Source organism: Phalaenopsis equestris, unplaced genomic scaffold (assembly GCF_001263595.1).
Source record: "Phalaenopsis equestris unplaced genomic scaffold, ASM126359v1 Scaffold000480, whole genome shotgun sequence".
NCBI classification, from domain to species: domain Eukaryota; kingdom Viridiplantae; phylum Streptophyta; class Magnoliopsida; order Asparagales; family Orchidaceae; genus Phalaenopsis; species Phalaenopsis equestris.
The window spans coordinates 239148-254586 of record NW_018164921.1 but is presented as its reverse complement, the minus strand read 5'-3'; the positions used below and the strand labels follow the sequence as shown (position 1 = coordinate 254586).

General features: G+C 34.1%; 1 protein-coding gene across 1 annotated transcript in view; it reads right to left on the bottom strand.

Annotated features, from left to right (window-relative positions):
* Nucleotides 1-15439, bottom strand: part of LOC110028017 — a 28810-nt gene that overhangs the window by 4624 nt on the left and 8747 nt on the right. The window contains exons 5-10 of the mRNA XM_020729708.1: nt 6368-7427; nt 6225-6279; nt 6058-6139; nt 5864-5944; nt 5578-5682; nt 5450-5499 (exon numbers count right to left, since the gene is read on the bottom strand). Of these exons, the coding sequence (XP_020585367.1) occupies nt 5450-5499; nt 5578-5682; nt 5864-5944; nt 6058-6139; nt 6225-6279; nt 6368-7427 (1433 nt within the window). The remainder of the gene's footprint in view (nt 1-5449; nt 5500-5577; nt 5683-5863; nt 5945-6057; nt 6140-6224; nt 6280-6367; nt 7428-15439) is intronic.

Below are 15439 nucleotides of genomic sequence, written 5' to 3'. Positions count from 1 at the left end.
AATAAGGGGAACTTATTGACAATAGTGTTGGTGTAATGTATTTCATTAACCACTAAAACAAAAGTAGACTAGAAAAGAACAACTATCTGACATAGATTTGCTATTTTCCAAAGCAACCTGGGTAAACTTTTTATTGATAGAAATCTCCAAAATTCAGTAAGAAAATTATGAGTCTAGCCCTTTCAATGGATGGGATCACAATACAAACTTTTTTAGGTAGAATTATTATACCCCTCAAATAAGAATGGCCTATAATCAAAACAGATAACATAATAAATGGGCTAAAAGATTTTAGGTTAGCTGTTGGAGCAAACTTACAACCCAGCTTACACAAGGAATCAGCTTATAGAAACATGACAATCAAAGAAGCCTTAACAGCCCATTCATTTATGTATGTTTCTTGATTTCTATTGGTCCACTCTAATTTCAGTAGATAATAATGAACGGATTAATTGTTCGACTCTAAACAAAGAAAAGAATGATTATAAATCTCAAATCCTGCTTTGAAGGCTAAGTAAATGGAGTCCATCACTCGTAATATTTTTAGGAGCCTTAGGTAATCATGTCTAAGTTCTTCAATAAAAGTAAAACATATTAAAAAAAAACTATATGCTTCTCAGTCTTGGAGAACACTCAAACAAAGCCTTCGAGATGAAAAATGTAAATGTCACCTACAATTAGGAAAACTAGAAATGCACCAAATACTTTGAAAGAAGGTCCCTCTAAGCCAAATAATAATTGTTCTAGTCATCCTTTTCTCAGTCCACAAAATTAGCACCACCAAGAGTTGTAACCAATTCATGCAAAGGAGCCTACCTAAACGATCTATGAATAATAATATTGCTTGTATTAAAGCTTTAAAAGGGAAGATGTTACACTGATGCACTCAAAAAGCACTTCTTATTTAACAAAATTTTGATGTTCTACTCACCTTAAATGATAAAAGTGTAGAAACGTTGAAGAGAAAGCTCATGAAAGAGGAATGAAGGGAACTTGCAGACTAAAGTGTTGGTGTCATGAGTAGTATTTTATAAAATATTAAATATTGACTAAAGAGATCAAATATCTTTCAAAGATTTATTATTGGGCAAAGTAGCCTATGAAGCATTTTATTGATGGAGGTTTCCCTCGTCCACCAACAAAGAATATAAATCTAGCTTTTTCTAATGTTATTTAAGGCGCTATTTAGTAATATGTGCATCGCTTGCCTGTGAATCATAAGGTAAAGCAAAGAGCACAAATTGTGTTACTTAGTGTTGTATGATTGGCTATAGATCATAAAAAAAATCATGGTTCAAACTTCATGGTTTGATTTAACATTGCTATAAAGCTAAGCACAAGAGTCCACTTCTTCTCATTAGTTCTGGTAGTAATTAAGAATTTGTTCATTGATTGATTTTAGCGTTTGATTTTGTTATTACTAATATTTTATTCAAGAAAAGGGATGAACATCTTATTACTTATAAGAGTGGATCTAATAAAACACAAATTGATTATTTTCTTATGAGAAGAAGAGATCGTAATGATTGTAATGATTGTAAAGTCATTCCAAGTGAAAATTTAAATACCCAACATCGTTTATTAGTTTTAGATTTTAAGATTAAGAGTTGTAAAATAAAAAATACTAGGACTCATCATTGCAGAATTAGATGGAGAAACTTAAAAGATACAAATAAAATTAAATTTATGAGTAAAATTCAAGATTTCAAAATTTGGGATATTCATGAAGAAGCAAATGTGATGTGGGATAAAGTAACAAACGCTATTAAACATGTAGCAAAAGATGTTCTTGGAGAATCAAAGGGAAAAATATTTACAAATAAAAATAGTTGGTGGTGGAATAATAATGTGCAAGAAAAGATAAAATATAAGAAGTTATGTTATAAAAATTGGTTTAAATGTAAAAGCTTAGAGAACTGGAGAAAATATCAAACGGCTCGCAGGGAGTCTAAAAGAACAATCTGTGACGCTAAAAATTCTGTTTTTAATGATCTTTATAATAGATTAGATACTAAGGAGAGTGAAAAATATATGTATAAACTAGATGAAATCTCACAATTTCTCAGAAATATAAATAGGCGGCACGAGACACGTCCAGTGTCAAGTTGCAAGGTACATCTTCGAGAATCAGTCCACCACAACCATCACAGAGTTCTTGTTCCTCTGTGTCCTCGAAAGACCTACCACGAAGTCTTTGCTAACATCCATCCAAGGTGCCTCTAGTACTGATAATGGAGTGCACAACCAAGCATTTTTACCTCTTGTCTTTGCCATATGACAAATCCTGCATTGTCTGATGTGTCGCTCCACATCTCTTGTCATTTGAGGCCAAAAGAAAAGCTCTCGCGAGGGTGAGAGTCTTGTCCTTGCCAAAATTTCATGCCAATCCTCCACTGTGGCTCTCCTGAACAATGACCTCTCTCAGCAAGCATCTATGAATGCATAACTTATTTTTGTAAAACTAGCCATTCACTCGATAAAACTGACATTGCTCCCGGATTTCTTTGAAGTCCTCATCTGCCTCGTACAGGTCTTTTACCACCTTAAAACCCACAACTCGAGTCTGCATCGACGTGATCGATAGGTAGCGACGGCTCTGTGCGTCCGCTATGCGATTTTGGCTTCTTGTCTTGTGCTTAAGCACAAATTGGAATGATGCTAGAAACTCCACTTAGATGGCGTGTCGGCCCTTCAGTTTGCTTTGACTGTTAAGGAATTTCAAGGCTTTGTAATCCATAAACAACGTGAATTCACCCATCAGTAGGTAGTGACTCTAGTGCTTCAAAGCTCTTATAATAACATAAAACGCTTTGTCATATATTGAGTACTTCCTTTTAGAATCATTAAGCTTTCACTAAAATAGGCAATGGGGTGACCCCCCTGGCTAAGTGTTGCCCCTATCCCCACGCCAGATGCATCACACTCTACCTAGAGTTGTTGGTTGAAATCTAGTAATGCTAGAACTGGTGTCTAAGTGACATTCTCCTTCAGTGTGCCGAAGCTAATATGAGCGACAACTGTTCAAGTGAACTCCTTTCCTTTCAAAAGATTCTTTAGCGGGACGGTGATAATGTTGAAGGTCCTGATAAACCGCTTATAAAACGATGCTAATCTCAGAAACTACCTCAGCTCAGTGAACGATTGCGGTGCAACTCAGCTTATAATGACCTCGATTTTTGTGAGGTCTATCTGAATACCTGCAATAGTCGCAATATAACCTAAAAAAGCATAGGTGACCTTTCATGAAGTAATAATTTTAAAGGAAAATTTTATAAGACGGTGGTGAGATCTGCAATGCTCTATGGCGTTGAATGTTGGCCTTTAAAAGAGAAGCATAATAATAAGTTAAGTGTTGCCGGGATGAGAATGATTAGGTGGATGAGTGGCTTTACACTTAGAGACAAAATGTGGAATGAATATATTCGTGATAGGGTTGGTGTAGCTCCTGTGACAGACAAAATTAGAGAAAGTCGTCTTAGATGGTTTGGTCATATTAAACGTCGACCATTAGATGATCCGATTAGGAGAGTAGATGTTTTAAATCGACTTGTTAAGAAAGGCAGAGGTAGACCTAGGAAGACTTGGGCTTATTGTATTAAAAATGATCTTAATTTACTAGAACTAAATGAAAATATGACACTAAATAGGACGCAATGGAGAAAAAGGATTCATGTAGCCGACCCCACGTAGTGGGATTAAGGCTTTGTTGTTGTTGTTGTTGTTGTATTGATCATTCTCTCTGCTCTAGAGACAGTCACTTCTTAATGTTTCCTTAAATCATGTCCTCTTAACCATAAATTTTCCTATTCACTAATCAATGATTCTTGTTGTTGGAAATAACAACTTCTCGCTCATAAGCATCTCCTTGAAAATGCTTCTCAATGCTTCATTTCCAAACTTTCTCTTAACAGTGTATCCATCTCTTGGTATTCAACTAATCACCCAATCTCAAAACTATTTTTAATTTTTTAATATTATTTCATCACTTTATCAATAACATTTTTGACGTTACTCTTGTTTGACATTTTATCAAGTTGTTGAAGATTGCTACCTAAATTTGGTTGATTACATAACCTCTAGTTCGCAAAAGCATCACTTCCCTTCGACTTTGCCCATTAAAGTTAAAAAATAAAATCTTGTGAAATGCATTGTGCCTAATGCTTTGAAAGCACTAGCCCTTTCAATGGATAGGATCAAAATACAAAGTTTTTTGGGTAGAGCTGCAATACTCCTCAATTAAGCCTATAATCAAAATGGAGAGCATGGTAAATTGCCCAAAAGTCTTCAGTGTGGTGCTGGATAAAACTTAGAATCCAGCTTACAAAAGAAATAAACTTACAGAAACATAGAGAATGAGAATTGTCAATCAAAGAAACCTTATAGACTCATTCATCCTTATATGGTTATTGATTTCTGCTAATCCACACTAATTATATTATATAACAACGAATGGATTTGATATCCGACTCAAAACCAAAAGAAACCAGCAATTAACAATCTAAAATTCTTCTCTGAAGGCTTCAGTAATGGCTAAAGAAACAGGATCAATGTACTAGAGCCTAAAATGTAAAAAAAAAAGAAGAGAAAGAGAGAGAGAGATCAGCAGCTTGCTACACCTAGAATTAAGAGGTAATGGCTATAGAGGGCAAGGAGAAATTCAATGAGGTTTTTATTCCCTTCAATAAATGATTCCAAAACAATTACAAATATTTATTCCTTGCAAAAACTATAAACAAACTAAAACACCAACATAAGCAAATTATCCTATCCAATAAATAAAATAAGTTATTTCATAAGCCAATGCCTTATTTAAGTGCTTATCATAATGACTTTAAATTTAAAAGAAAAAAACTATACAAGCTGGAAGAAGAGAGGAAGGTTTTCATTGAGAGATATCTAGAGGATTAACTTGATTTTTATTTATTACTTCCTTTAAGTGTTCCGCCATACCTAGAAAATTTTCTTAAAAAGTGTTTTTTTCTTCCTTATGGCATGAGCGAGTAGGAGAAAGTAAGATTCTCACGTAGTGAATTCTAGAGGATTAACATGATTTTTTTTAATTATCATTTCCAGTGGATCCCCCTTTCTTTTAGCAGACTTGGTGAATTTTTATCTCCACTTTTGTTAGAATATTATAATATCCACTTGACTCTAATTTTATTAATATCTAAATGCTGAGTCACCTCTCTTATCCTAAGATTTTAAATTAATAAATTTGCTTTAAAGTCCATTTTTGCTAATTTGCACACCATGCTCATTCCACTCTCTAGTTGATGGAACAAATTCTGGCCTATTGTTAGTCTCTCCTTCAGCAGTTGGCCTATCTGATGTAGATAAACGGATTTGAACCACTCACTGGGCCTCACAAGGTAAAACAATTCTACTTCAAAGAAATAATAACAAAAAGTCAAATTCTGAATGTCAAATCCAAGTTAACTCTGAAGCATACTTGAAAGATGAATTTGATGGCGTCGATCCTTCAAGTGTAGCTAGATAATCCTGCAATAAACAGCCATGTTATCTGACATCATCTGAAGATTGGCTAGATGAAATTCGAAAGTATTAAAAAGGACATACAGTGGTGTTATTGATAGCATTCTGCTCATTCCATGAGTCATTGGCTTGATTATCAGGGTTGAACTGTGTAAAATTGCCTGTCATAAAAACTGTATCTCCATTCACCTACATTTCAGTTAAAACAAAAAATTATCAATAAAAAAGTTACATAGTCAATTAGATTCTCGAAATGGTCCAAACAAAAGTTAATGAAAGAATAGCTGGTATCGTTAATTTGGAAAAGAGAGGATTAATGGTAAATAGTAGTGCATCCGGAGGGAAGGAATTTGGAGCAAATACAGTTTACCTCATTCAACTTTTCCCACACTACATCAGGTTGGTTCATGTAACCTTGATCCGTAACCAACAAATAAAGCTCTCCATTGAACTGAAAAATAGGTAATGGCAATGGTTCAAAAATCGGACTGAAAGACTGATCTATTTTTTCTACAAGGTGAAATAATTTTGAGGCACCAGATGAAAAACAACAGCTCACCATACCTTAAACATGGTGCTAAAATGGTTGTTACGAAAAAAGACGCAGAGTTCTCTTTCCTTCAAACCTTCTTGCAAGCAAAATAGGCTACCAAAAAAAAAAAGGAATATTTCTCCCAGCATTTATAACAAACAGAAAATATTCATTGGCATAAAATGCAATAAAAGTATACCCATAGATTGTCAATTGGCTTGCTGTACCTTCCAGGAAGTTCTTAATCAATTGACCTAAAGTAAAAGAACAGAATAATTTGATTAATGAATGCAAAAGGAGTAAATAAACAACTACGTGACTGAAAATAAATTTAAATCTTACATTGCCGCCCAGTAACTTGATCGTTCAAATGTATAGAACTTGCTTCTTCACCAGCTATCATAGCCTGTTCAGCAAGAACCATCTCACCTTCATAGATTGGCTCTTGATCCTCATAATCTGATAGCCTAGATTCAATAATGTGGTCTTCTCCTTCATATATAGGTTCACCAATTGATAGACTACAAACAACCTCAGCAACATCCAAAGGTTCCTTCGTTTCAAGTGAGGGTTGAAAATTTGGATGCTGTGCAGCTGAATCAACAAGATCTTTTGGCACACAGTGTTTAGCACCATCATCAGTCGTTTTTTGAAGCTGAGGTGTCACTGAATCTTCTGCCGATGTCAGCAAAGGCGATCGATTGTCCCCTGAAAGGCAAGCTCCCTCTTTGTAAGTAGAAGATCCATCAGAAACATCAGCCTCTGTAGACCAAATTAATGGAACTTCGTTTATATTGTTTTTCATATCACTTGAAATGGAAGAATAAACAGAAACAACAGGATTTCTCTGCTCTGCATTACTTCCACAATTTCCATTGAAAGGTAAAGCATCATCATCTCCTAAAATAACATGATTGTGTAATATATTATTGTTGCAATCACTAGATCCATCACATTCTAAAGGCACAGTTTTATCCGACAGATCAAAATTTTCAGAATCATCCACACTATGCTGCACACTTGAAACAGAAGAGTTTTCAAATGCAAAAGGTGTAGTTCCATCTGGACTGTGAGGAACTGCAGGAATAGAATCACTAGGACTTAACACATCAGCTCTTGACAAATTCAAGATCCTCATCAGCTCCTCTTCCTCTTCTTTATCACCTTTACCTTTTCTTTGATCCGCAGGCAATGACTCCTGGCAATAATCAAAAGATATGCTTCTTGAAAGTGAGGGTGATGGCACTCCTAACGTTGCAGTGGTTGCAGCGACAAAATCAACAGAATCATTGTGAGACAATTTCTTATTTTCTATATCTGACTTTCCCGCTTCAAAAGAAACCAGGTCTCCAGCAAGTGCATTGTATGATTTGGACCCAATTGCCGCAGCAGTATCAGAATCCTAGAAATTTAATACCCAAATATGGTTTCAAGGAAAAGTAACTATGATCTAAAATTCAAAACGATAAAAGCTGCAGCTGCATAATACAACTTTTTCTTGATTTTACAAAATATGAGAAACCATCATAACCAAATGTTAGGGCAACTAGAGATAATGCATAAATTATATACGTTATTTGTCATAAATTCATCAACTCAAAGCACTTAAGCTTGGCATAGGAACCATCAAATAGGAAAACTCCTCGAGCAAAAAGGAAATATGGGAATGTTATCCATATGGGCAAACGAAGAACTATCCCTAATTCTCAAACAACGCATGGAAAGAGATAGAAAGCCCATTACACAAATTAAATGTAATTACATACAACAAATATGTCAATCAAATAAAACGAGAGTAAGATGGAAGTCAAAAAGACTAAGAAACCTAAAAAAAATGCTATTTTTGAATTTAACCTAATCAATAAATGCAAAAGAAACAGTGCAAAATGTTAAAATTGGAAGAACGCCTATTGAAGAATTAGAGAGAGTGACATGAGCGGGAAATGACAAAACATTGAGATTGGTATGTAATTCACCTATATGAAACAAGAAAAATAAGGAAATTTGGCGTAGCTCTATTGAAATAAACTGAGTGTGCTCCCACTAAAGAAATGGATCCTGATTAAAATAGACCAAGTCGGCTCTTATCTGGCTGACAATAGGTAGGTCCAAGCTATTAGTAGGTAAATACATTAAACATTAACTTTCCCAAAAATATAATCGAGGAAATGCTCCTATTCACCTACATCCTTCAATTCTCCATTTAAAAAAGGTAATGTCAAGATCAATTGATCTCTTACTAACATCTTATCTGTCTTTCTGCATAAAACCCATTGGTTTATCTAAAGTTTTCATTTTTCCTATCCTTCTCCTCTTCTGAACCTCCCTTCTACAGAAAAGGTTGTACACCAGCACTAGACTGCTGCTGCAGTCACTACATTTATCCTCACTTTCTTCTCCTTCCATGCAAACCTAGCTCAATCAAACCACAGACCTACAAAGTGCTTAACCTAAATCAAACAAAACGTGCTACTGTTAGGAAAGTTAGATATTATGCTTCTATGTGACGTTGGAATTGCTACCAAGCATATTCAATTGACATCACATCCCTTGAGATTCATTTTTAGAAGCATACAAATTGCTACAGAACAGTTCATTAATTATCTTGAAACAAATTTAGTTGCTATAACTACTTGTACGTAATTGAAATTTTTTTCCATTTTCAGTTACTATAGCTAGCTGTATGTAATTGGTGTGATTTGATGCCCTTGGCCTTTAAAGACAAGCACGATACTTCTATGTGACGTAGTAGTTGCTACAAAGCGTAGTCAATTGATGTCACAATTCTTAAAATTCATTTATTTTGAGCAGCCAATTGATGTCATTGTCTTAAATTTACCTCTAGCATTTTTTTAATTACTACAATTAATTGTATGTAACTAATATCACTCAATATTTTTACTTACTGCAGCTAGTTTTATGTAATTAATGCCATTCAATATTCCTGGTCTTTAAATTCAATCCTATGCTCCTATGTGATAGTGCAATTATTATCAAGCGTGATTAGCTAATGTCCTATGCCATAAAATTTACTTGGCAATGACTTTTCAGTTGTCATTTTGAGTAGCTAACTGATTTCACTTTCTCAAATCTTATACATGCATTTATAGTTACTTTGATTAGTTACATGTAATTGATGATATTCAACAATTCTAATTACTACTGTTAACTGTATGTAATTTATGCCACATGTCGAATGAAAAATATATTTATCTTACGTCATGACAGTTTTTATATTATATAGAAGTCGTTTTATAAAAAAAAATTTCAAGAAGAAAATATTCCTATGTATCTAATATCTTAACCTACTGCAGTCAACTATAAGTAACTAGGGCTATTTGACATTCATGTCATATAAAATTCCAATAAAATTTAATTTCAAGGTGCAATCCCTTCGAAGAATTGATGAGGATGTCATGCTATTGATAATAACGTTGAGTATTTTAGCATTTTCATTAAAAAATTTTATTAGTACCAACAAAACCTTGCATTTAGGGCGACAAATATGATCATAACAGTTAAAGGTTGTATTAACTTAGAGTTCCCTACTAGAGGTGACCCTTGGATATGGAGATGCACCCTCTATCTTGTGGTTTGATTACTTTAATAGTATGGGATAGACCATTAGAGGAAACACCAAATCATTTGGCCTTCCATATCTTCTAATTCCTGTGACCTAGCATGTCATCCTTTGGAAAGAATCAAGAGAAAGTTGCTTTCCCCTACAATAATGGCCATGTTGATATCAATTTTTAGCCATAGGGTATTCAATTATACAAGCCCAAATAATAGTCTTTTGTGGGCTAGCTTAAACCTTATTGTTACATAATGATTATATATAAATTTAAATACATTTATACCAATGCAGAAGATATATCATGTTCCTTTGATGCCTTCATTGCTCTTAAAAAGGGCAGAAGAGCTACCAGGACGTGAAATAAAAAGCTTCCCTTTAACCGTACCTATAGGTTTTAATCCTTAATAAACTCTGAAGAAAGAGCTTTTGGGACAACAAACAATATTTTATTTTTGTCAAAGCCTGTGAATACTCCTAGGCTTGTCATGAAAAGATAAATGTTCTTAAATAATAAAAAGGATACTAATTTTTCTCCAACATGAAGGTCCTCGTTATAGCCTGAGATAGGAGGACGTTCACAGGTTTATCAAATGAGTGGTACTTAAGGATTTTGATGCACCTTATCCCATATATAAAAAACAAATCTTAAAATTTGATCGTTGTCTCTTCTATTATAGATATGGTGTATGCACTTCATGATGATAGGAAGCTTTTGAAGTGGATCTTTAGGCCCCTCATGTCTCCTTATAAAGAGTGAGATAAAGTCTACAGGTTAACCTTAAAAGTTTTATTCGCCCTTTATGGAAACATTTGAAGTGGTTCCTTTAGGCCCCTTATGTGTCCTTATAGAGAGTGTGAGATGAGTTTGACGGGTTAACCTTAAAAGTTCTATCCACAGCCCTTTTATGCTTGCAAATATCTTATCAAATACTCATACTACCCTCTAATTCCTCCATGATGTAGGTGTCTTTAGAGAGGCAAACTTAAATTAAACTTCCTTTGAATAATTTGATGATGAGATTCTCATTTTTTTCTAAAAAATAACTCTATTATGATCATTTAGATAAAGTCCATCCTAAGAGAAAGGAAGATACTCTAAGCCTTGCCTGTTGATAAGAGGAGACCTTTGGTTTGCCCTCATAGGTCTCCTAGATCAATATCCAATTATCTTGATCTTTTTATTATAGAATCACCATTCTTGTGAGGATATGTAATTACATAAAAAGGAGATGTATCTTTCCGTGATCAACTTAAACATATGAGTTTTGCTCTATGTCGCACATTTAGGTGAATTGTCTTATATCAAACCCTATCCCGATGCACTCCTAATAGATTTGCATTTGCAATAACCTTAATATCAAAATTAAATGTCACTCTCTTTCTAAGTAGTAGCGGCAAGTCTTGTTTCAACATTAAAACATGAAGTGCTCAAAAATGTTCCAAGGTAATTATATGCTCTTATAGGATCCCTCCTACAAGAATATATGTGAGGGCTAACATGTATTTTGTTCAAGCAAAATTACTATTTTAACTTTTTTGGCTTTTGAATTGATACCCTATCCCTGCGCTGCGGTTAGACAGTAAAATCTTTCAAATTTGAAATGGAAAGAAAAGAATGAAAGAATCTGGTAGGGCTCATCTTTCAATCCAAATTTGGAGAGGCTTCTCGCACATCTCAAATTCTGTATAAAAGTGAAAACCTTCGTAGGCCTCTTTAGAATATTTTTCATATCATGAACATATTTCATAATCATCTCAATCAAGTATTTTGCTTTCATCTTATCACTGGATTCATTTGTGGAATTATTCTCCTTGTAAAAAGACCCGTGATTGACTTGCCTTGAAATTGAAAAATTTTCATACAATTGGAGCATTATCAAATTTCAAAAGAAAGCCTCTCAAGCATAATAAAATAATATTTAAAATTTCTTGTTATTAATAATCCATGAATAAGATAATTTATCCTATATCATAATTTGCATCTTTAACAATATAAATTATATTTGCTATGTTAAAAAAAATAAATAAAAAAACTTGTGGAATGGTGTAGTCAGTTGTAAATGAAAATATAATTAAACCACTTAACTAAAACATAGAGGCTTTCATTTGAATCAATGAAAGTTTGAATCCTAAAGGATCCTTAGGCTCCTCCATCGTTCCAACAAGGAGTTGATAGTGATAATTTTGATCTTAAGTTCATTCATCATGAAATTATGTCTTATAGGATAGATGCATACTATTAAAACATAAAAAATAAACAAAAATAAAATCCTAAAAAGTGAACTTTTTAACTTTCTTGAGTTGGATATGGCATATATTTGCCTTTATTTGGTTTGAATTTTTACCAAATAAGTATTTTAATCATATATTTTAACTTAAAGGTAACCCCTAATCAATCCTGAGAGAGATTCACTTTAGTGAGTTTCATATAAATTTATCTGCATAAAAGGCAAATCCAAGGATATAACAGTTTTTCTTTTACCTTGTGATTCGATCATCCCTTGAGTTTGAATTGCCTCCAATAGTTGATAGCAACCAAAATTTTATTATTCACATTTGAAATATTCGTCTATCATTTTGAAAACTATCAAACATGCCTGATGTAATTTTTTTGATTGCGTCCAGGAATTGATTGCAATCACAAGTTTGGCCTTTTGAGACTCAAGTCTGGATTACCAAAAAAAAATTGATATATCTAGAGGTGTCAAGCCTACTATCATGATAATTTGTCATCTAACATGCATATTGAATAGTTCTAATATATCAATGATTCAATGAAAGAAACAGAAAAAAAATGTCCATTTGTCATCGTAAATGACCCCTCTGTCACATAAATCTAGTATTATAGAATAATAAAAAAAAGACTCATATTTCTCTCCTAATTAATTTTTTGTCTGGTTGGATTTAGAGCTAGGACCAAATTTTAAAAGATACCAAAATACAAAAATAATAGATTAAGTGAGGACGAGAGAAAATAACATAGCCTCATATGAAAGTAAACGTCCACTCTAGCATGTGGGTCTAATCTTCCTAGAAAATAAATGAGAGAATACTCATGTTCCTCTCATATCGAATCCCTATCCAAATGAGTCTTTGGGCCCGGTCCTAATTAAAAAAATCCAACATTAGTTACACCCTGCAGAACAACTAGGTTTTTTTTTATCCTCGAGTTGGTTCTCCCTATAAATATACTTTGATTGCCAATAAGATTTCTCACTATTTATAAAAGAAAAATAATTTCATGCATAAGGATGGCTACATTGGAAGAAGTTGATAATTATTAAATTAAATGTATCTCTCATGGTAAGATTCTTTGTTATTTTGTGCTAAAGAAATTTTTATCATATAGCATAGCAGTGCACATCAGTTACAAGTGATCATTCGCAGTTGGATCTTCAGAATGGGTTTGGGATGACAACCTATCATTTTATCATAATCATTTCCCTTTATGAGAAAGTTTAAAGAAGCAAATTTCATCATATAAATACGAAGCAGTCACTTGAAAGACAATTAGAACTCCAGTGGGTATTTCTAAACATAATGTGAGTTGAAATATGTATTGATAACATTTCATTTCAGTAATCACATCCATCATATGATAATCCCTCTTCTAGTAGGATCTTCTGATTGGGTCTGGGATAACAAAACCAATCATTTTATTATAGTCATTTTTTTTATGAGAAAGTTTTTAGAAAACTAATTTTGTCATATAAGTATTGAATTGCTCTTTTAAATAACAATAATCCCAAGTTAGGCCGTATGGTTGAGTCCAAATTTTGAAAGAAACTCAAAAGCAAAAGTAATATATCAATGATTGAATGAAACAAGAGAAGATAAGATGGCCCTATACTAAAGTAAATGTCTCATCTGTCACGCGGATCCAGTCTTATAAATAGAAAAAAAGAGGATAATATTTCTCTCTTATCAGATATTTCTCTAATCAAATGTTCAGACTGAGACTAGAACAATGAAACCCAGAGTGAACGAGGTCTTGTAGGTTTCATCGGTTCAATAGATCTTTTCTCACTCTCAATGTCTTAGTTAGCCCCTTTTTGAAGGATATGATAGAAGATAAGCTAGCCTCATATTAAGATAAAGGTCCCATCTGTTATATAGGTCCAGTCATTTAAATAGCAAAGGAGAAAGACTCATACTTCTCTCCTGTTCAATATTTTTTTCAATTTAGTATATTGAATGAGTCCAATGACCAAAACTCAAACTCCAAAATTGTAGATAATCATCATTTGAGCCTTTATAGATTAAGCCTTAGTTACCAAAATTCATTCAAATCTCTATCTAAAGGCATCAAATCCTTGGCATGATGATTTTCCCCTTACCATGTGTATTGACATCTCTATCTAGAGGCCACCTCAATTACACAGTTTTATCATCTTTGAGTGTGCTCCGCTTAACCAAGCAATCTCAATTATTTAGTCGATTTCTTCTTGTATATAGCGCCTCTTTCAACTAGGCCACTTTAATCACCTAATTAATATTGTTAATCATTCACGTTCGCTCGGTGAAGCCACCTCAACTACTTAGTCGATTAATGTCGGACAACACATCTTTTAGTTGAGCCAACCCAACTACTTAGTCTATTTATATTTAAGTGCACTTACTTGACTAAACCATCTCGGTTCCTTAGTCGAATTCATGACAGACGTTGCACTTTCAACAAGGCTACCTTTATTGACACAATTGGTTTATGTATATGTTTCGCTCAACAATACCACCTCGGCTGCTTGGCAAGTTTATAGAGGGTATGCTCTGCTCGACTAAGTTGTCTCAATTATTTAGTCAATTTATGAAAAATATTCTACTTTTTCAACAAAGTCGACTTGATTACCTAGTTGGTATATGTGAAAATCTGAGAAGATTTGATCTCATATTTACCTCTCAAGTGGGTCAACCACCACCTCCAAATCTTCGAGATTTGATTTGATATCATAGGAAACATTTGATTGATTTATTCCCTTCCTATTTTATTTTATTTTTTTTTTCTTCAGACGTATTTCCTTTCCTGATTTAGGTGAAAATGTTTGATAAGTTTGTAAATAATGATAGATTGATTTCCCTATATATAAATATATATATATATATATATATATATATATATATGTACTATATTTGTGAATGATGAAAAAAATAATAATTTTCCTGCTCAAGTAAATTCTACATGGTATCAGAGCCTTAGACCTTACCCTAGCTTCCAAAAAACCTTCCCTGCAGGCCCCTCTGTTGGAAACCACTCTACAGGTCTTCCACCACCAGCAGCAACAGCATCCCTACTGCAACAAATCAGGGTTTGGAACTTTATGTGGTAGTCGCTACTCTTATGAAGTGCATAGAAATTAGAAACCCTTCCCTGCAAGTCTTCCTCCTCCGGCAGTACTCCTACAGCAGTATCGATAGAATCTTCTGCAGGTCACAGTAGCCAAACTCCTCAAGCTGCGGCATAACCCTCCTTCAGCAAGCAAAAGCAGCAGTTGCAGCAGAAACAGTGGCAGCCCTTCTCTGTCGGCCTTCAACTGTCCCTACAGCAGCTCCATCTATAGACACTTCTCCTGCTATCCCGGAACTCTCCCCACCTAAACTCTTCCATGCAAGCAGCCCTGCTCTGCTGGCAGCCAAAATTCCTCCCTGCAGGGCCCCTTCCTCGACTCTTGCTTGCAGCAGAAATCCCTATGTTCTTCTGTAACCACCAGAACTTTCCTTCCCTACAACCTGCTATTTTTTTCCTTTCCTCCAGCATCCTTTCTTCTACCGGCAAAAACAGCAGTCAAATCCCATCCTACAACAAGCAGCAGCCCTAAATCCTCTAGAGTTGATGGCAAAGT